At 45.1% G+C, this 22,500-nt stretch overlaps 2 protein-coding genes across 4 annotated transcripts in view; both read right to left on the bottom strand.

Annotated features, from left to right (window-relative positions):
* Positions 1–22,500, bottom strand: part of LOC142566004 (N-acetylneuraminate (7)9-O-acetyltransferase) — a 213,950-nt gene that overhangs the window by 141,195 nt on the left and 50,255 nt on the right. The gene's annotated exons all lie outside the window — the stretch shown is intronic.
* LOC142566006 (uncharacterized) lies at positions 2,067–7,044 on the bottom strand. Its single transcript, XM_075676686.1, has one exon. It carries the CDS (start codon positions 6,605–6,607, stop codon positions 4,943–4,945), a length of 1,665 nt encoding a protein of 554 aa, XP_075532801.1. The 5' UTR covers positions 6,608–7,044; the 3' UTR covers positions 2,067–4,942.

Genomic DNA, 22,500 nt, shown 5'->3' with positions numbered 1-22,500 from the left:
TAGGATGAGGGCCAAATGCAGAGATGCCACCTAGAGACCTCGTATTGGAACACCTCTGGCAAATGCCCTGTACACGAGCCCAAAAACAGGAAATGAGTTGATCACCCTCTGTGGTAAAATCGCACAAAGAAAGATAGTTGACAAAGTCAACTAGTGTTCATGTTTTTCAGTTACAGCTGGATGACATATCTCGCACTGCCCACATTTCCCTATGTGTGAGGTAAGTGGAGCATGACACTTTGGGACTACCCATACTTGAAGATTTTGTAGATTTCATTCCCGTGTACGATCTCACTGGCAAGGTACTGGCAAGCACAATCCTGAACAGCCTTAGGGATCATGGTTTTGACCTCAACCTACTCTGCGGGCAAGGATAGGATGACGCGGCATCAATGAGCAGCCACCTAAACAGTGTTCAAGCCTTCGTCAAACCACGCCCAAAGCGTTGTAAGTGCATTGTAGCGCCCACTCGCTAAACCTTGCTCTGCTTCCCGCATGCAAACTGCCCAGCATACGCAACTATTTGGTAACTGTATATACAACCTGTGTGTTTGGAACGGCTTCGCCACACAGGAAAAAAAAAGAAATTAAATTATGGGATATTACGTGCCAAAACCACATTCTGATTATGAGGCACGCCGTAGTGGAGGACTCCGGAAATTTCGACCACCTGGGGTTCTTTAACGTGCACCTAAATCTAAGTGCATGGGTGTTTTCGCATTTCACCCCCATCGAAATGCGGCCGCCAAGGCCGGGATTCGATCCCGCGACCTCGTGCTCAGCAGCCTAACACCATAGCCACTGAGCAACCCCGGCGGGTTCGCCACACAGGACAAACCAGCTGCAAGACGAAGTAGAAAACACAAGAAAGAAGATCAGTTCCTTCCTTTTGCAAGACAAGGTGGGTGGAGAGTCATGATGCACTTCAGCATTTTCTTGGGCTGTACACGCCAATTGGCCAATTTCTCAAATATTTGGAAGAAGACGGTATGTCATCCGATACTTCATCAAAGGCTTCGTAACTGCTCAGTGCCATCACGAAGCCAGAGTTTGTCGTTTCGCTTCAGACCTGTAGTGACCTCTTTTTTAACATCGCCACTTTGAAAGTTTCTGCAAAAAGTTGACTGCGACTTTTCTCAAGCGTGCGATCATGTAAAGAATGTTATAGACATTCTTTCCAGAAAAATGGTGAGTCGGGATACAGAATTCAATAACGTTTTTCTGAAGTCGCTCTTTTTGCAGCAAATTATAAATGTTGAGATGGTCCTACCATGCATCATTGGAATGCAGATGCAAAGAAGCATTCCAAGAATTTTTGTTTCTGAAGACCCCCTACCAGTACGCTAAAACAATACCTTGCCTATATAGAAAACTACAGAACAATAATCCATATGCACTCTACAATTTTTTAGCTATGTTGATAAATATTTCCTGGGAAGTCGTCTATGACTCGAAAACATGCGATGACGCCTATGATAATTTTTTGTGCCTGTTTAACAAAGCGTATGTTGAATCATTTCCACTTGTCCTTATTAGGAAATCAGCATGATCACGTAAACCTTGGATAACTAATTACTGCCTTAAACTAATCAAGAAGGATAAGCTTTTCAAGAAATTTTTAGCCACACGCGGCGCTGAGGATTGGGAACTATTTCAAAAACAAATACAACTGATACGTTCCTGCGTAATGCAAAACGCGAATACCTGCACAATATTTTTTCTCTAGAACATAGTTATATGCCTGAAGCAGTTAGGAAAAAAATTAATGACCTCTTGAATCGGTCCCATGCAGATCAAAAAGTCACTGAATTAAAATTAAATGATCAATCAGTGCATGGTACTAAACTGGCACAAGCTTTTAACGTCTTTTTCCTGCATCTAGGGAAAAGCACCCATCATTTTGACACAACCAATATGGCTGAAAAAACCTTAATAGCTTTTTTTGAAAACTGAGCGAATCTGAAATTTTTGCCACACTTTGTTCCCTTAGAAACAACACAGCTCTGGACATAGGTAATTTACAAATAAAACCTGTAAAATACGTAGCTGATTTAATTATTTATTTATTTATTTATTTATTTATTTCTTCATACTGTCAACCCTCTGCTGAGGGTTCTTACAGGGAGGGTTTAAATACAGGCAGACCATATATACAGGTGCATCAAGTGGCAGCGGAATCACAAAAATACATGTTTAACAATTTTTCAAATTCACAAACATCACTGGCTTCTGCCACAAAGCTTGGTATTGCGTTCCATAGTTCAATCACGGCAGGGAAAAAAGAAAAGCGGAACACATCACTATGAGCAAAGTATGGACGTAAAACATATTGATGGTTAACACGACTGCTTCGTTTTCCTGGAAGATGCACATACTCATCTTTGTTGATTTTTAAATGTCCATGTAGTATTCTGTAAAACACTTTCAGACGATTTTTTAGCCTTCGTACTTCTAGTGTTTCCAGTTCACAAGACTGCAACATCAGTGTAACGGATTCTAAACGGCGGTACTTTGAGCATATGAAGCGCGCGGCACGACGTTGAACTTTTTCTAACTTTGTAGTCATTTCTTTCTGATGAGGGCTCCAGATGACTGAGGCGTATTCAAGTAACGGTCTAACAAAAGTTTTATAAGCCATCAGCTTTACATCTCGCGAAGCTTGACCTAGTTTTTGCCTTAAGAAACCTAATCTCTGATTCGCCTTCGAGCACACATTTTCTATGTGCGTATGCCATGTCAGATTATGCGTAACTGTAACACCTAGATACTTAAACTGGTTAGCACGAACTAACAAATTACCATCGATGTAATAGTTAAAAGGCAGAACGTTTACTTTCTTAGTCATATGTGTGTATGTTGATTTATTGTAGTTTATATTCATACCCCATAATTTACACCATCGGCTGAAATTTTCTAAACAACGACTAATTCTGAGTTGATCCTGAACATTGGTTACGGTAGAATAAATTAGGCAATCATCTGCAAAAAGCTTCATTTTTACCGGTTCTGCAATAACAGAAGAGATATCGTTTATATATATAAGAAATAACAGTGGGCCCAAGACTGACCCCTGAGGAACACCTGAAAGCACTTGGAGTGGACTCGACAGGCTGCCATCTAAACTTACAGTCTGTTTACGATCACTTAAATATTCTTTTATCCATAGCACTAATCTTTCATCGATACCCATTTCTCTCAGTTTAAAGATCAGCTTATTATGCGGAACCTTATCGAAGGCTTTTGCAAAATCTATACAAATGACGTCAATTAGCTGCTTCTCATCTAAGGCGGCAGCGAGATCATGAACTACTTCAATTAATTGTGTAATGGTAGATAGTCCAGTACGGAAGCCATGCTGGTTTGAGTAAAGTAAACTATTCACTTCTAGAAATCGTAAAATATGTTTTGCGATGATGTGCTCCAGAATTTTACAACTGATACATGTGAGTGAAATAGGACGGTAATTATTTACAAGTGTGCGATCACCGCCTTTGTGCACTGGTATAACTACGGCCCTGCGCCAGTCTGTGGGTAGGGAATGCGTATGTAATGATTTCGCGAAAATTATCGTTAAGTAGTATGACATCCATTCAGCATAGCGTTTCAGAAATTCAGGACAAATTCTGTCAGGTCCACTAGATTTTTTTCCATCTAAACTCAGCAGCAATTGGAACACCCCTTCTTGTTTGATTTCTAGATTTCCCATTGGGTAACGTGTTATATATGGTAAATGCTCGTCTGTATTCATGTTTGTATTATTAGTAAACACAGATTGAAAGAAGTAATTAAAATGTTCGGCAATGTCCGCAGACTTTGTTAACTTTATGTTGTCCTTTACGATTTCTTCAATTTTATCCTTCCTACTGCTAAGATATCTCCAGAATTTTTGTGGGGAACTTTTTAGGAACCCTGTCAGTGTTTGTTCAAAGAATTGCTTTTTGGATAGTGTCAGAGTATGCCTCAACTCTGCGCGAAGTCTCGGTATTTCGTCCGAACCTTTTTTCTTTTTACGCAGTCGCTTTAATTTTCTTTTCATGTGAATGATGCCGCGGTTAATCCAAGGTCGGCGTTGTTTAGTCTTTTTTTTTCGAGTTGGCACAAATCGGTCCACACAATGCTCTACTATATCCTTAAATTCATTCCAAAGCTCATCTACAGTTTTTTCCTTTGCATGGTGCTCAAATTGGCCAAACGAGAATTCCAAAAAATCTAATATTGAATTGTCATCAGCACGTTTGTAGTCCTTTACCGTAATTATAGGGGAGCATTTCATACGGGGCACACTGCTAGTAGCCATATTCACTACAATCATTCTGTGATCGGAAATACCTTCCTCAATTGTCAACAAATGATGTTCTATATTATTGGATAGGAACACTAGGTCCAACAATGACCGCGACCTAGAAGTTATTCTTGTGTCCTCTTGAACGATTTGATTTAGATTAAAAGAAAACATTATATCCAGTAGTTTATCAGCGCTGGATGCTTCAGCGCCGCTGCAGAGTAGGTCTTGCCAGTTAATGTGCGGTAAATTGAAGTCTCCGGCCATAATTAACCGCGTGTTCCTATGTACATTGTTGCACAAGAATGTGTTCAATCGGTTTAGGAAGTCAAGCGAAGTCGAAGGTGGCCGATATATTGCACCGACTAGATAAACGACACTTTGAAAGGAAATTCTGCACCAAACTGTTTCAGGGATGTCACTATCAATTAGAGCCGCGTGGACAGAATTCTTTATTATGATACACACCCCTCCTCCACGTGAATCGCGGTCTTTCCTAAACATTTTGTATCCAGGGGGAATAATTGTGTCATTTTGTATCCCACAGTGCAGCCAAGTTTCCGTTATCAAAACCATGCAAGGGCTCTGGGAAAGCAGCAGAAATTCTAGGTCAGTTGTTTTGTTAACTATGCTGCGTGCATTTAAAACAAGAAAACGTAGCTATGACGTAGGTGACGAGCCGGGCGTCACCATCGAACTTGTTGAACCGTCTGGGTCAGGCGGGCAGCCTGCCACTTCAAACTTTTTTTGCTTTTCTTTACCGAATCTACTTTCTTTATATCCATATGGTATGCGCTTATCGTTAGTGAGGTCCCAAGTGTACATTTTGTCTTTTATTTTAAGTTTATCGTAGATAAGCTTGACTTTCGTGCCTTTTGACCGATCCGATGCTGCACTTTTCCAAAGCTTTCTTCTTATTTCCGCTGTTTCCTTAGCATAGTCTTGGCTAACCCGAACATTAGTGCCCTTCAGTTTAAAACAGTTCTTTAGAACACTGTCCTTTTCCCTGGAATCAAGGAACTTCATAATAATTGGTCTTGGTTTATCCGGTTTCGCTTTTCCAATTCGGTGAATTCTCTCTACTGTCCTGACGGGGACCCCCAAAGTATTGTCAAAAATACCGTCTAGGACCTGTTCTCTGAGTTTGGTTTCTGTTTCATCAGCACTTTCATTGATTCCAAATACTAGGAGATTGTTGCGCCTACTTCTGTTTTCGTAGTCAATTAACTTCAATGCTTGCTGTTGGACAACCGATTCCAATTTATTAATTCTGTTGCTCATTTCCTCGAACATTGTCAAAATTCCTTGTAACTTATCAGTTTTAGCATTAACAGCAGCAATTTCCTCTCTTATACGGTCCATCTTGCGGTCGCTTTCATCCAGTCTATCGATAATGACCTGCAACATTTCATTAGCCTTGGGCCCAGGGTTCTGTTCTATGTCACCTGACACAAGCAATAACATGAGCATCGACCAGCAATCAGACAAGATAGCAGAACACTTTTGAGGGCACGGCAGGACCAACAGAAACCTATCATCGCTACGATAAGCGGGCAAATTGCCCAGCTGACTGACCTGCACAAGCAGCAATGGCGATTTAGGCATGTTGTCCGCTGGTAAGCTGCCGTGCCCTCTGAAGAAATCGATGCCGGGCTGGTCCTTTTCTAGGTTGTCCAGCGATGACGTCACTCCTGAAGGGTGGGCGTTGACAAGTAGACGGACCGCAGTGTCATTGCCACGTTGCGGCACATCGAAGAATCCTGGTTCAGTCCTGTTGTTCGCCGTAGACACCACGGCGAAAAACCACGGCAAAACCTGCACAAGCAGCAATGGCGATTTAGGCATGTTGTCCGCTGGTAAGCTGCCGTGCCCTCTGAAGAAATCGATGCCGGGCTGGTCCTTTTCTAGGTTGTCCAGCGATGACGTCACTCCTGAAGGGTGGGCGTTGACAAGTAGACGGACCGCAGTGTCATTGCCACGTTGCGGCACATCGAAGAATCCTGGTTCAGTCCTGTTGTTCGCCGTAGACACCACGGCGAAAAACCACGGCAAAACCTGCACAAGCAGCAATGGCGATTTAGGCATGTTGTCCGCTGGTAAGCTGCCGTGCCCTCTGAAGAAATCGATGCCGGGCTGGTCCTTTTCTAGGTTGTCCAGCGATGACGTCACTCCTGAAGGGTGGGCGTTGACAAGTAGACAGACCGCAGTGTCATTGCCACGTTGCGGCACATCGAAGAATCCTGGTTCAGTCCTGTTGTTCGCCGTAGACACCACGGCGAAAAACCACGGCAAAACCTGCACAAGCAGCAATGGCAATTTAGGCATGTTGTCCGCTGGTAAGCTGCCGTGCCCTCTGACCACTTGCACCAGTGCTCACTCATATCTACAATCTAGCCCTCTCAACCGGAACTTTTCTACAAAAAATGCAAATTTCAAAGGTTATTGTAATTTTTAAAAGCGGAGATAAAAATAACCTGGCCAATTACCAACGAATTTCTCTTCTGCCAGTGTACTAGGGAAACTGTTGCCTCCTAGAATTTCTTTCGTAGATAAACTCACTTTGATGAATGAATGTCAGTTTGGTTTTCACAAAGGCCGATTGACGAAGCATGCTCTGTTAACACAAAAAGAAATTATTCTAAAAGCACTTGAGGAAACACAGTTTGTTATTGGAATGTGTGTAGATCTTTCAAAAGCATTCGACCATTTGAACCATGACCAGTTATTATTAAAACTTGAACATTGCGGTATAACAGGAATACCTTTAAAACTATTAAAACCATATTTTAAATACTGGAAACGGTGCGTTGCTATCAATGGACAACCTATCCACTCTGAAATTGATAAATGCTAGTGCTGCTCAAGGCAGCATTCTTGGACTGCCCTTGTTTAATTTATATGTTAATGATGTCACTCACATTAGCAAACACCAACTTATATAATCTACGCGGATGACGTGACTCTTCTATTTTATGCGTTTAACATTAAAACACTTCAGTTAAACATCAATGGTTTCCTACAAGGCCTGCTGACGATGAGTAATATAAATTCATTAAAAATCAATACAAGCAAAACTAAAGCAATCCTTTTTACTCCTAAACAGGCACTGATAGTTTTCACAGAAAATTTTATGCTTGGCCAAACACCTTTGGAGATTTTTTACTCTTTCAAAACACTCTGTGTATATGCTTCAAAAGAAGTTTATTTTGGCCTAGTTGGTGTTTACTGCATATCATATTGACCACAAATAAAGATGGGGACAGCGGAAGAGAACAACACGGGTGGTAACTGCATAAACAACACGGGCAGTGACTTTCAGTTGAAAGTTACCCCCCGTGTTGTTTATGTGTTCTCTTCCGCTGTCACCGTCTTTATTTGCGGTCAATATGATATATTCTCTGTATACTTCCACAAGCTTATGTCCTGGGACACGCATATTAGACACATTACCAGAATTTCGGCGACTGTCAGCATTTTGGCGTTACATCAGCATTACGTTTTAACACGATAGCGTTAAAGGGAAGCTGAAACACTTTTCGAAAAAAATGAGTTCTCTGCGGCATTCTACAGTTTTGAATCCCCTGAACACGAATATCTGGTTCAAAAAGGGCGGAAACAAACGCAAGCGGCTGTTTTTTCAAGAAAACGCAGACCAGCGCCTCAGGGCATCGCGCGAACGCCGCTGTTGCCCGTGATTGGTCGGGGCCGCTGTGACATCATTCGCGGCAGTCGCCGGTTGGCGCCGCCGTTTCAAAGCGTAGCACGCTGCTCTGTTCTGGCTTCATAGCTGAGTTGTAAGCATTATGGAATGTTCTCGCTGTCTCGGACAGCTTGTATTTTCGCCGTACATGTTCGAACCGAAAGCCGATACGGAAAACGATGGCGGCAACGACGATGTTGAGCGTGCCAACAGCGAGAGCGATGTGTGCACCTTCTCGCGCGTTGGAAATCTTAGCTGGTACGTACGCTTTTTTTTTTTTTTCATGTAGCTGCACGTTCCAATGATGGGAGAAAAAATTTGCTAAAGTGTCACTGGGAACTTGCTGCTGGAAGAATGCCGAAGCACTAACTTCTCATTAGGCTGTACACACGGGTGCAATTCCGCGATGTCAAGCACCTTGCCGCTGCTTGTCTAAAGTCCCGTGGTTTCTTTAGTGTTGATACACGATCGCGAACATAAGTGCCGTGTTTCAAAGTGCGCACATGCAGTGCTGCGAGGTATAGTCATGGAAGTTGCTTATCATACACATCCAGAGATGGCCAGAGGTATTATATGTGCAATATTCATACTATGGTTCGACGACTTTGCGATTGTGGCTCGATCAAGAATCGGTATGCGTGCTCCATGCTAGTGTTGACATAAAGATATTAGGCAGTTTTAGCATCGCCTTGTGGTAAACACGATAACTGCAACCGTACGTCGAACGTCACTAGGCAAGCCTATACTCCATTTCATACCTCAAGTGCAACGCTGTGGAAGCTACGCACGAAGTCCGGTCACCAAAAATTTATTACTGCGCGTTTCCGTCTATGCTTCGCAGCGTGCCAGCAGCGTTTGCTCGCGGCGCGAGCATGCACGTGAAGCTGACGCGACGGGCTGCAATTAAAAAATGCCGAAAAGAAAATTGATTTAAAAGAACGTGTTAGCAGCCGTATAAGTACACGGATTGTTTCTATGGGTAAATTCTTTTTTTTCATTCAGAACTGAGCTTATATATGGAGAATTTTCTCAAAAATCGGGTCAAGAAACACCGAACTTTTTCTAAGTGCGAACACAGCCACTGCAAGAAGTATCTCAAGCCTCCACAGCGTTGCACCTGATGTATGAAACGGAGTGTAACAACACTAGTACCAACGCGTTTCCGCATTTGTCGTAAGGCTACCCGGCTATCACTGAAATGGTCCGAGCACAGCACAGTTGATTTCGTCGGCACGAACTTATCTCTCCTCACCGCACGGACCCACTGCGCTGCAAGCTTCTTGTCCTTCGGGAACCTGTGAAACACCACATCGACTCGCCCGCCTGTGTTCGCGCAGCCGAATGCTGCACAGAACGAGGGCATGTTGGGCGCCCTTGGCTGTAGGCACTCACGCAGCACAAAAGGAAAGAACAGTTTACGAAAATCGCAAAAGAAAACAAACGTGAGCGGCGGCGGCGGCAGATCTCTCGTAGCGTCGTTCAGTAAAGCGCAGGACGGAAAGAGTCATGCCAGCACGCCGGTCCGGCAGCTCGGTCCCCGCGAATGGCGTCACTCTCGCCGGTTCTCTCCTCTGGCAACGACCTCACCCGGCGCTCCGGGAAGCGATGGGGGCGTGTCCGCGGGGGTGATTTAGAAAGCGATTTCCGGCCCTTATATTAACAAAACGAAGAAAAAATTTCGGAACCATAAATTATTGGGTCTGTTCTTCCCAATCCCAGCAATTCATGGAAATTGAAAACCATTTCAGCTTCCCTTTAAGGAGCCCATGTCACAGAAAATCCGCCATGCCGCGTCGGGCATCCTGTGTCGGCGTCCGGCGTCTGACATCATTTCAGTAAGAAGATTTTCACACCACCCATACCCAGGCCCTCCATGTGATGCAAGGAGTTTACTGAACTAATTGAATTTCTCAAGCTTAAATACATGGAAAAATCGGAAACTATGACATACACACAACCTCCAGACATGATAGCTCACAGATTGTAATTTGACTATACGAGAAAATAATTCTGTTGCGTAAAAACTCAAAGAAACACCTTTTCTAGCGTTTCTACCATTCACAAACCAGCTGCGGCGTCCGCCATTTGCGCGCTGGCATGCGAGTGTCTTGGGGCCCACGAAGCGACGTGCCCGGTTCCTTGCCTCCAGTGCCTCCAGGCGAGTGCCTCCAGCTGGCACTCGCCTGCGTCTCATCGCGGCGCATGGAAGAGGCTGCGTTTCTACTAGAAAGCTTGCCTTCATGCATAGCATTCGCAGCCAGCGTTTCCCGGTAAACATTACGGTCACATACACTCCAGTTGCCAGAAAGCGTGAGAAGCAGTCAGGGATCTTTGAATGCAATCGCGTTCCACTCTTAAAAGAGAAGCTTAAGCATCCTACAAATTTTTTTTTTTTTTCTACCACCTGATATCAAATTACTGATTTACAAAGCATTACTTTTGAACAACTAATGCTTTCTTGTATGGGGCAAAACTACCCATCATCCAATTGACTTCAGAAAAAAGCCCTTAGACACACGGCTGGTGTGCCCTCCGATGCACATGCAGAGCAACTTTTCAGGTGATTTAATGTAATACCTGTTCACAACTTTTATTCATATAATGTGGCCATACCATGTGAACATAGCATGAATACTAGGGAAGACATCACAATATCACTGAAGGTTAGGACACCAATATACAACACATGCATCAAAGAGCATTGGAAAGCACCGTTTTGTCAAACGAAATATGGCAAACAAATGCTTCAGTACAGCATACCTGCACTTCTAAATTTTTTTCAAGAAAGAGAGATCAATATCACAACTGCCAGCTAAACCACTGCACTCGATCCTAGTGACACATTCATGATACCATCTGCTCTGTGTGGATGTGCTTTTCATTATATACATTTTATTTATGAATCCATGCAGTTCTTTGTATATTCTGTTTCCAACAGAGAATGTGTGAAACAATAGTTCGTGTCTGAAATTTGGATATTTTGGGAGTGAAATGTATGCCGTTTTTGTTTTTAATGCTTCTTGTACTCACATAATGTCTGAAATGTTAGGTGTATTACCGGTTTCTCCTACTGTATGCCTTGTAAAGGGGGTCTGAACCTCTGTCACTTGAATTATCACTTTTAATTCAAACTTTCCCCCATTTAACATAGAAATAAACTCAATTCAATAACATGAAGTTTCCTATGCAGTCCTGCTTTGCTCACGGCTGCTCGAGCGGCCAAATACAATGTGATGCTGATGCTCACAAATTTTTATTTCACACCACAACGACGGCAGAGAGTTTTATATATGGAAACACATGTTGCGTCGAAAGGAAGATTGACTCACAGATAATTCCAACGTGTGTGAGCATCATGTTGACATTGACAATCTATATTCTCATTCTTGAGAGTATATATTGATTCCTCCCAGGAAATATGGACTTAACTATTGTTGTGAATCAGCATGCGCCGCTGACACGTGTTTGTTTGGTTAGATTCACCGGCCATGACTCTTGTGAATCGGCAGTGGCTGCGGCTGACGTCACAAGATAAGGACTATAAAAGCTACACTAACCTTCAATAAAGTGTTCGTTCTTTGCCAACTGCTTCTCGAGTTACTTCAGTGGCGACGAGGCTGCCCACCACCGGGCCGTGCCTGCTCCATGGCGGCCCACGCCGGACCACCGGGTTTCGACGAAACGGAAGACAGTTGGGACGCCTACCAGGTGCGTCTGCAGTCCTACTTTGAAGCTTACGATATCGTCGACTCGAAGAAACGACGAGCCCTGCTAACGGCAGCCTTAAGCACGGCAACAGTTGGCATAATAACGGTACAGTGCGCTCCGGCGAAGATTCAAGACCTTACCTATGAGAAGCTGCTTGAACTGCTGGCAGAACACTTTGCACCACAGGGCAACGAAATAGCGGAGTCTTACAAGTTCTTCACCAGATGCCAGCATCCCGATGAGTCAACGAAGGACTTAATTGTGGAAATTCGGAAGAAGGCCTGCAGTTGCAACTTTGGCGAGGCACGGGACAGGATGCTACGAGACAGACTTGTTTGTGGTCTACGTGATGCCGGCGTTCGTCGGAAGCTTTTGGCCAGACCTTCGCTGACGCTGAAAGAAGCCGAAGATATAGCGTTAGCAGAAGAGATGGCAGCTCTCAACGTTGATCACATGGAGAGGACACAGGATTATGGCGACGTCCATGCCGTGAGGAGCAAGGTGCAAGGTCAACCATATTACCACAAGACTCATCCGAGCACTTCTCGACCAAGCGAAGACGTCGTTTGCCCGTGCTGTGGTAGCACTAAGCACAAGGCAGCAAAGTGCAAGTTTCGCCGGGCGGAGTGTTTTCGCTGCCGACGTAAAGGGCACCTAGCTAAGATGTGTTGTGTGTATGGAAACAAGGGGTGGCCCTTTGTGAGGAGCATTCTTCAGAGAGCGACGGCAACGAACTTTGTCTACTGAGTTTGTACACTACGTCGGTAAACTTGGTCAAGCCAGTGGTTCGCACCCTCTGCTGGAGCGGAATTCTGCTGACAATGCAAGTGGACACTGGATCGCCTGTCTCCATCATTACGTGGAAAACATACTGCAAGTATCGGCATGCCTGGCCTGCGCTCCGAGAGACGTCCTTGCAGTTGTCCTGCTTTCTTGGCAAGCTGCCCGTGAGGGGTCAGCTGAAACTTCCGGTCTCGTACGCGGGAAAGACCCTAGATGCAACTCTAACCGTACTGCAATGCAATGGCCCGAACTTGTGCGGGCGAGATGTCATCAGCGCATTTGAGCATAGCGGAAGGCCCGTCTTCAGCATTCTCGGCGAGGGAACCTCCGGTGAGCAAAATGTCCCTGACAGTACTTTGGTTAGCACACTCTTAGAGGAGTTCGGCGATTTGTTTACGCCAGGTCTAGGGCTAATTGATGGCCCCGCAGTCCATTTGCGGTTGCAGGAAAATGCGATGCCGCGGTTCTGCAAAGCACGTTCTGTGCCGTATGCAATGCGGGAGCAAGTGTCAAATGAAATAGACTTGTTAAGCATGGCATTCTCTCGCCTGTCGACAGTGCAGAGTGGGCCACGCCTTTGGTTCCCGTTATCAAAAAGAATGGTTCCATTCGGTTGTGTGGCGATTTTAAGGTGACCGCAAATGCTGCATGTGTCACGGAGCAGTACCAATTGCCAAAAATAAGGGATATCTTTGCAAACCTAAACGGTGGTGAAGTATTCAGCACCATCGACTTGAAGGATGCTTACAGTCAGCTGCCGCTTGACGAGGAAACTAAGAAGACATTGGTCGTAAACACTCCGAAAGGCCTGTTTTGCTTTAATAGGCTTCCTTTTGGTGTAGCCTCTGCTCCTGCGATTTTTCAGAGACGTATGGACGGCATCCTGCAAGGCATTCCGGGCATTAAAGTATATTTGGACGACGTGGTAGTTGCGGAGAAACGCGGCGACTGTGAGACGCTGCGTGAAGTTTTCAGACGTTTCCGGCAACACAGTGTCAAGCTGAATCCGCAGAAATGCAAGTTTCGACAAGCAGAAGTTGAATTTCTGGGACATCGTATAAATACGAACGGATTGTTACCTAAGATGGACAACATTGCTGCAATAATGAAAATGCCGAAGCCAACCGGTGTTGCGGAACTACGGGCGTTTTTGGGCTTCGTGACCTACTACCACTTATTTCTGGGAAACTTGGCTACTGTTCTAGAGCCACTGCATGAACTGCTAAGAAAGAACACACGCTGGCAGTGGGGAGCGAGACAAGATAACGCGTTCCGAGCAACAAAGCGGCTGCTAGAGGAAGCTAAGTTCTTGGCGCACTACGATCCAAGTAAGCCGCTTATCTTGGAAACCGATGCATCGTCGTGTGGCGTCGGCGCAGTGCTATATCACAGAGTAAATGGGCAAGATCGACCAATTGGGTTCCGGTCGCGAACGCTTTCAGCTGCTGAGCGTAATTACGCGCAAACTGAAAGAGAGGCATTGGCAGTTGTCTTCGGGGTTACAAAGTTCCGGGAATATCTGCTCGGGAATCATTTCACGCTTGTTACAGATCACAAACCTCTTCTGAGCCTTTTCAGCCCCGACAAGCCCGTTCCCGCCATGGCCGCTGCCCGGATTCAGCATTGGTCCCTCTTGCTAAGCGCCTACAACTACAAAATTCAGTTCAAGCCAGGAAAGACGTTGATTCCTGCAGACACCCTCAGCCGTTTACCGGTGCGGCAGGAGCATAACAACACTAAGGCTGCAGAAGATGACGCTCGTGAGTATGTTCTTCTGACCGATCACCTCAATACCTGTCCTCTGTCGGCGAGTGACTTGGCTAAAATGACTGTTGACAACAGCGACCTCGCGCAAGTCCACGATTACATTCAGAATGGCTGGCCACAGTACTTGCAACCGGCTCAGGAGCCGTTACGCGTGTACATGCACAGGAAAGACGAACTGACGTACAGCCACGGAATTGTGTACTGGGGCCATCGAGCGGTTATTCCAACAAGTGCGCGGCAGTCAATGCTGCGTATGCTGTATGATGCACATCAAGGGATAACGGCTATGAAAAACCTGGCACATTCTGTTTTCTGGTACCCAGGGCTCGATCGGGACATTGAGAAGCTGGTCAATGCGTGTCCAACATGCATAGAATGGGGCAGTATGCCTCCTGCCCGACAACCCGTGCCTTGGCCGGACACAGAGGAGCCATGGTCTAGGGTCCATGTCGATTTTGCGGGTCCTGTGGAAGGTAACATGTTGTTGATCGTGGTTGATTCCCATACGAAATGGATCGAGGTTACCGCCATGAAGACCGCCAGTTCGGCAAAGACAATTGAAGCACTGCAGACTATGTTCAGTCGGTTCGGTTTGCCGAGGACCCTGGTAACGGACAACGGGCCGCAGTTTACTAGTGAAGAGTTCAGGGCATTTATGAAGCACAATGGCATCGCTCATTTGCGGACAGCTCCCTACAAACCGCAGTCTAATGGCCTGGCGGAAAGAGCAGTACGGACGGTCAAACAGGGGTTAAACAAAAACACACGCGGCAGTTTGCAAGCTCGGCTGGACCACATTCTTTCGCATTATCGGCGCACTCCTTTGCCAAATAGGCAAACCCCAGCTGCTATGCTTCTCGGATATCAGCCACGTTCTTTATTGCACAACGTCGTGTCACGACCATTCCCTTCTGCAGGTGCGTGCAACAGTGGCCCACCGCTGAGCAAAGACGTCTGGTTCAAGAACTACGGAGTGGGTGACAAATGGAAACCAGGCGCGGTAGAGTCCACCGAAGGCTCGCGAATGGCAACGGTAAAGACAGCAGATGGGGAGCAACATCGCCGCCACCTCGACCAGCTAAAAACCAGGAGGACCAGCGTGGGAAGAGAAGCGGTGGAACCCGAGACACCCATGCAAGTACCAACGACTAAAGATAGCCAGAACGCAGCGGCAGACTCGCATTCTCAAGGACACGACAGCAGTCACAGTCAGGCTCAAGTAGGCACCGACATTCGAACGCCGTCAGACGGGCGGGCCGAAGCCGAGGTCGCTACCAGCGAGCCGCAAGTGACTGACCGGGCTGAAGTGACACTGCGTAGGTCGACGCGGAAGCCCCGGCCCCCGGACCGCTTCACTCCTTAAGGGGGAAGAATTGTTGTGAATCAGCATGCGCCGCTGACACGTGTTTGTTTGGTTAGATTCACCGGCCATGCCTCTTGTGAATCGGCAGTGGCTGCGGCTGACGTCACAAGATAAGGACTATAAAAGCTACACTAACCTTCAATAAAGCGCTCGTTCTTTGCCAACTGCTTCTCGAGTTACTTCAACTATTCCTGGTCTTCACAAACAAATCTCAAAGTCAAGAAATGTGATGCAAAAGCAAAGCTCACGAAGAGAAGGAGCTCGAGTGTTGGCAGGCTCTTTGGCGGAAGTTTGCAGTGATGCACTTCAGTTTCAAACCAATTGTGCTTGGAATATTGTTGTGCTTCCTTTCAAAATATGCGTCACTGATTGTCATCAACAAGCTCACGAGCATGATTTCGCCTTTTATATTCTGAAAGCTTGAATTTATTGAAGACAATGCCGCACAGCAGCGATACCTCCCGCAACCCCAACCTTCATAAAAATGCCACTGGGCAGAATTAGTGAAGTGTAGGTGCAGAAGCACCAACTATGGGGGGGGGGGGGGGGGGGGGGGGGGCTCTAGAGTGAGAGCCCCCTCCAGAGTTTTCCTGAGGGGGCCGAGCGCCCCCTCCCCCTTTCCGGCAATGCCAAAACCTCCCCCCACATGCACACTCCTAAAATGTCATTACACCCACATCATTTGAGGTTTCTTCTTACTTGCCTCGACCTTTTCACTAACAATTTTATTGTGGTTAACAGCTTACTGCATCACTGTTGCCACAGACGTGCACCACTTTTAATTCATACTTTCACTTTTTTTTTATGCAAATCCTGACAATAGGAGGATGAGCACATTAGAAGCACTAGTGGCGGCTGCCTCATCTGTATTTCCTCACTTCAACATTGTTTTAAATTTCCACTGTAAACACCATGCACATACACAATATATTTAAATATACACACAGGACAAAGCTAGTATTACTACATTTTTGACAGAGAAGGAGGTAGCCAATTAAAAACTAGTTCTAAAGGTATGGATAGCCTACGCCTAGAGAATGAATATGTTGCTGTATGTTCACCTCGCTTCAAATTGCTTTGCGTGCTTTTTTGAGCCTGAAAAAAACCTGCAGCAGACTTCAGTGACTCCTTCGGCAGTCTTTTATCAACTGTGTGTGAAATGCACGTGAATGATATGCGTCTCAGTATTGCTTCTCTTTCCGGTAAGCAATGCTAACAGCTCATGAAAAAAAATCTAAAAATTTACATTTATCTTTGAAGCAGAGGTGGATCAGTTTCTCAGCGAAGTCCCGCTGTCACGTCTTCCACTTCTGCAGTATCAGCAAGATGGGGCGCCAGCACACAGCAGCAGCTGAGTACAAAACTGGCTGTACGAGACTTTTCATGCGCAATAGATTGGAAGGCACGGGCCTGTAAATTAGCCGGCTAAGTCATCTGGCCTCTCTCCACATGATTTCCTTTTTTGGGGTTATGTGAAAGATCGTGTTTACATGATTACGACAGATGTCAGATTAGCTCAAGGTAAAGATAACGGATGTCCACCATAGAATTCCAGAGTTGGTCAGCAAGAAAGCTACAGAAGATGTGACAAAGCAGACTCGGTACTACGTAGCTGCAGAAGGAGGCCTATTCAAACATGTCCTCTAGGCAACAGCTGGTGTTCAATGGCACTTACGAATTCATATATAATAAGGGCACACTGAAATGTGATGGTTTTAAATGCAAAAGCATTTCTATCCTTACCCAACATAAAAACGGTCCCTCCGTCCGTCCTGTAAGATCGCTTTCAACATAGCGTTCACAGCAGCGTGTGAATTCACCTGTGTGCTGTCTCTTGCTTCAACGCCAATGAAGCCGCAAGAACACAGCACTCACGGAGCTCACAGCACATGCCGCACTCTGCTGCATTTGCAGATCGCTTTCAAGATTTCAAGCACGTTTGATCATGGTTCAAAATGGTTCAGTGTACCATAATGGACCAAGATTTTAAAATGTGCAAATGCCCCATTGCTGGACAGAACCAAGGTAATGTTGTCTGCCACCCAGGCAGGTACGCAGGATTTTCTTTTCGGGGGGGGGGGGGGGGGGCAACCCATTTCTGTGCAAATGAGGGGGGGGGGGGGTACCTTTGCTAGTGTAAATGTGAATAATGCTCACCATTCGCCACAAAAACACATAAACCCACAGACGAGAAATGAAATAAGGTGTACCTCACAGGTACACCATATTGTTAGATAAGGTGTACCTTACCTTAAAGTGAGATAAGGTCTATCTCACCGCCTGTGAGATAGACCTCTCCTTTGCTTGACGAACAAGGAACCACATCAAATGGACTCGCGCAGGAAGAACAGTGCCAAGAACAAGTAAACAAGCAAAAGTGTAAAATAAAGATTTGTAGAAGCGTTTTTTTTTTTAATTAGCTCTGGAAGAAATACAGATAAATATATATTTTTGGAACAATCACACTTCTTTTGGGTCCATCGTTTACTGCTCTACCAAGTGCCAAAACTGATTTGTATTGTTATTTGGGAAGTTGCGTAACGATGTGTGTCTGCCAGTCCCGTACAACCGCATAGAGCGCAGGACGCTGCTGTTCTAGATGTACTACGCCCACCGTGGAAGGTTAGAACCCCCACATAAGCATAGCTAAGAAGTGGCTATGTCAGGCGGTTAGACTGATAATGGTAGAAGCGTAATTCAAAACACACGGTATCATTCTCCACTTCTGGTGGCGTTTTCTCTACTTTTTAAATAAAAGGATGTTGATCCATAAATAGTTCCACAAGCAACGGGTAAATTTGTTAATTTTCGTTTTTCCTTCCTGTTTGGCTGTTGCCTCTGCTCTCTCCCTTAGTAGATGGCTTAATTTCTCAACTCCTTGCGACTCTTGTTTTCAGTTGCCAGTTTTGCATAAAAAGTGTACAATTACAAAAAAAAACCAGATGAGGTAACAGGTGACATTCATGTTCCTTATGGAGCAATAAAACGAAGGACACTGACTTCATATTCCTTATGGGTTTAACGGTTATTGCAGGGTTTGATCATGGACGCTGTTTCGCACGATTTTATTTTGCAGCTTATCTAACCTATATCACAGATATATGGTTCTGAGGATATGTCAGCGTCGCGGTGAGCCATCACTCGAGGAAATAATGAAGCAAAAGGAAAAGTTAAACACAAATGGTGTTGCCTCCGGCCGCAACTCGCTCCACGAGCATACAGGCCAGCTGATTACGAACAGAATCTCTTTGCTGGTCTCTGGATCAGTCTAAACAAAGGTTACTAACGAAGCATAAGCGATGCACGTGACTGTTGTAATAGATGGTGACAAGTGAACGCATGTCGAGTTAATCTCACAGGCACCGAGTCTATGTAAAAACTGGCCTTCACACCTCAGGAGATACCGATGACTACAGCCGTCCAAAAGGAGTGAAAAAGGCAGCAAAATGTTGACTGCCGAAAGATGTCAAGTCTCAAGATTGATTTGGCAGTGCTTTAGCAATGCGAGGAGTGGTGGCGCTTAGCTTCGGGGGGGGGGGGGGGGGTATGTGCCTGTTGTCGTCACTTGTAGGTACTCAGATTATTCTTTGCATTCCTCCTAATTACCTATAAGTCTTAGTTAATTAATCAACTTCTCAAATGTTATATTTAGATGAAAAGGGTCAATGAGAAAATTGCAGAGCAACGTGAAAAAATTCCACTACAGCTTTCGGCAAAATTGAAGTGCGACTGGTCGCTCAAAGCACTTTGCGTGAATTCGCTGGTGTCATTCACGCTCGGAAAACACTTATGTAGCATGTATTGAGCAACAAAAAGCATTATTGGGTGTTTTTCACGTTGCTCTACAATTTTCTCAACACTTTTTTTCTAATTATATTTGAGAACCTGATTAATTAAGACAACTTATCTCATTAGGCAAAATGCAAGAACAAAAAACATTACCTTGGTTCTGTCCAGCTATGTGGTGCATGATAGCTGGGACACTCTGTATAAGTGCCGCCTGCAAGCTTCACAATTTCTATTTCCTGGAACTAGGCCCAGGGAAGGGTCGCCATCAACAATGGCTAGTGTGATGACTGTCCACCCCTGATAGTGTATCACATGTCTGAAAAATGGGTGCGAGCACGACTTTGAAGAGATTTTAGAAGTGTATCGATGAAGGTAAAGTCGCTTGTGGTGCTTGCAAATCGTTACATCATCATCCAGGCTGAGCGCAGCGCAAGAAGCCAATCTATGTCGGTCAAACGGCATACAGCTGTCAGTTGCTGCTTGCTGCAGTAAGTCATTTTGTGGCAGTACCATGGCCCGCCTGAGAAATAGTGCCAAGTGTACCTGTACGCCTCCAGAAATAAGCGCATACCTGCCAACTTGGCGAGATCAAAAATCGGGAGACTTTTTATTCGCGCCAACGGGAACGGGGAGGGGGGGGGGGGTCGTTCAAACTTTCAGGCAGTGTTCGATGAGTCCTTTTGCAGCACCTTGCAGTAGCAGACTTTGCTCACTTCAAAAATTTGTCGGAGTAGCTTTGCTCAAAACATGGTCCAGACTGACGGCCCTTCACTAACAGCAGGTGTTGAGGGTTGCGTTGCAAATTTATGAGCGGAACTCATTCCTAGTTTTTCACGCCGTGCTAAAGAGCCTCTTACACTCTGCGTTGCTATGCGGTATCATGAGTAAATCCAGCGTTACCTTAGCAACTCAGTGAAACATGTTGTCCATCAGTGTGTTTCATTTTTCCAACCATAGACCACTGCATGTCCCACCTTTCTTCATTCAGAATGTCCTCTGGAAGACTGTGCGCCTGTAGTGTGGCAAATTCAGCTTCGAAAGCATCTAAAGCGTCTTCAGCAGATTCATTGGAATTTCGGAGAAGTACAGCACAATGCGTTGGCGGGCTAGTTGGTGCGAATCCATGAATACTTTGTTTAGCGCAAAACGACAGACACACGGAAGACGACAGGACAAGGCGCTTGTCCTGTCGTCTTTCTTGTGTCTGTCATTTTGCGCTAAACAAAGTACTCGGAGAAGTAGCCGAGTAAAACTCTGAATAAAGAAACGAAGACTCGAGAGCGATGCCTGCGAAATAAATTTCATGTTGGCCACCTCCGCATTCTTCAGAGTTGCATTTGAGAGACGCGTCCACATTCGTAGCGATTCGCTTCGTCGCATTTCGGAAATATTTTCCGTAGAAGGGGCCCAACGTAGTCACTGACACTAAGGGGTAGATTGTGTTCGACGAGGAATCCCGTAAACAGGCACTCCACACGTATAACACTGTCGTCGCACTTGTTCCCAAGAAAGTTCACTATGTTGCCTTGCTGCTCAGCGGTGCGAACGTAGCTTTGATGCTTTGCCATGGAAATGTACAGTTTCAAGTCGCCTTTAACACTGCGAGACACGCTGACGCCGCATCCACACGTTGTACAAAATGCAATATGTTCTCCTTTTCTTGATGTCAAAAAGCACGGAAATTCAGAAGTATAAGATCGCAAAAACTTCTGAAAATACCTTTTCTTGGGCTTTGACAGCGCCATGGCATCAAGCACACGACGATTCTAACTTTACACAGTGCACCACACACAGGCGGCCTAGCCAACACTAATCATACACACAAGCAGCAGCAACAACATGCACCATGGAGGAAGGCATGCATGAAATGCAAGAGCTACATTGGCTTTGGTCGGCTTACTAGGCACCATTGTAGACTGCTTAGTCGAGGATACCGATGGCGCTAGTGCAGCCGTTGTTGGTGATGCTGATGATTACAATGCGACTGTAGATTCTGCGATGCCGGTTTCGCAAAAAACATTATTGCACTGATGGAGACCACTTATCGGGAGATATAATACAGTGATCGTACAATCGGAAAGTTCAGTCAAAAATCGGGAGTCTCCCGGGCGAATCGGGAGGGTTGGCAGGTACGTAAGCGTGTCTTAACTGCATTGTATTCTGTAGGTCTCATTGTTTAACATTTTGACTTTTCTGACATACTTCAAAAGATGCTGCACTGTAAATGAGATATTAAATGAGTCTGTTCACGAAAACATCACACAGTTGACATAGCATGTATCATCTGAGAAGGCGCCTCCAAATATAAGTCTTGTGGAAATATCCGATTTAGTTCAGGTGCTCTAGCCAAACTGCACAAAGATTCGTAAGTTAATGCTAGAAACATTTTCTTACCTTTATAATTGGAAGACATTGATGCCGGAAGGCATGGTACTGAAGTTTAGATTTCACATCCATTCTCGAGGTGTTAGACTGCGTCCTGAGGCTTATTCTTTCTGATGTCCTTTCGTTACAACTTTGTACGCATTCCACTGAAAGCCACTCAAAGGAAGCCTTGTCTGCACCCTTCTGTGTCTGTCAACTATCACACTATTCTGATCTGAGAAACAAATGAATATAGATGTAAGGGTAAGCAAGAAACCCTGGAAAGATTGAGGAATTATATTTTTTTTAGTTTTTTTTCTTCAGTTTTTCTTCAGAAAGAGCAAAAAAAGCGTTGAACACTTCCATATGCCACAGTTACACATACTAGCCGCCGTCTTCTGGGTGGCAGCCGATGATGCACAAACAACGAGGAGGAGGAGGTGAGCGGAGGAACATATGCCGCGCCTACTGGTGATATAGGTTGTTGAAACATTTCTTTCTCGCTTAAAAGAAAACTTATTCGAATAAAAATTTCTAAATCACAAGCTATGATGCCGGTGTGTATATTGAGTTAGCCGACATACTTTATCTGGCAGGCTTAATACTTAAATTTGTCCTGAATGTCACAAGTCACTTCTTAATTTCAAATGATTTTTAGCGTACACTATAGCAACAGGCGAAATGGGAGGAAAATTACTGTAGCTGAAAAATCATTGCAGTTTATGCAAAAATTACTGTAGCTGA

The sequence above is a fragment of the Dermacentor variabilis genome, unplaced genomic scaffold, assembly GCF_050947875.1.
Source record: "Dermacentor variabilis isolate Ectoservices unplaced genomic scaffold, ASM5094787v1 scaffold_12, whole genome shotgun sequence".
Lineage (NCBI taxonomy): Eukaryota > Metazoa > Arthropoda > Arachnida > Ixodida > Ixodidae > Dermacentor > Dermacentor variabilis.
The sequence above is the reverse complement of the archived record's forward strand: the minus strand, read 5'-3'. Positions and strand labels throughout refer to the sequence as shown.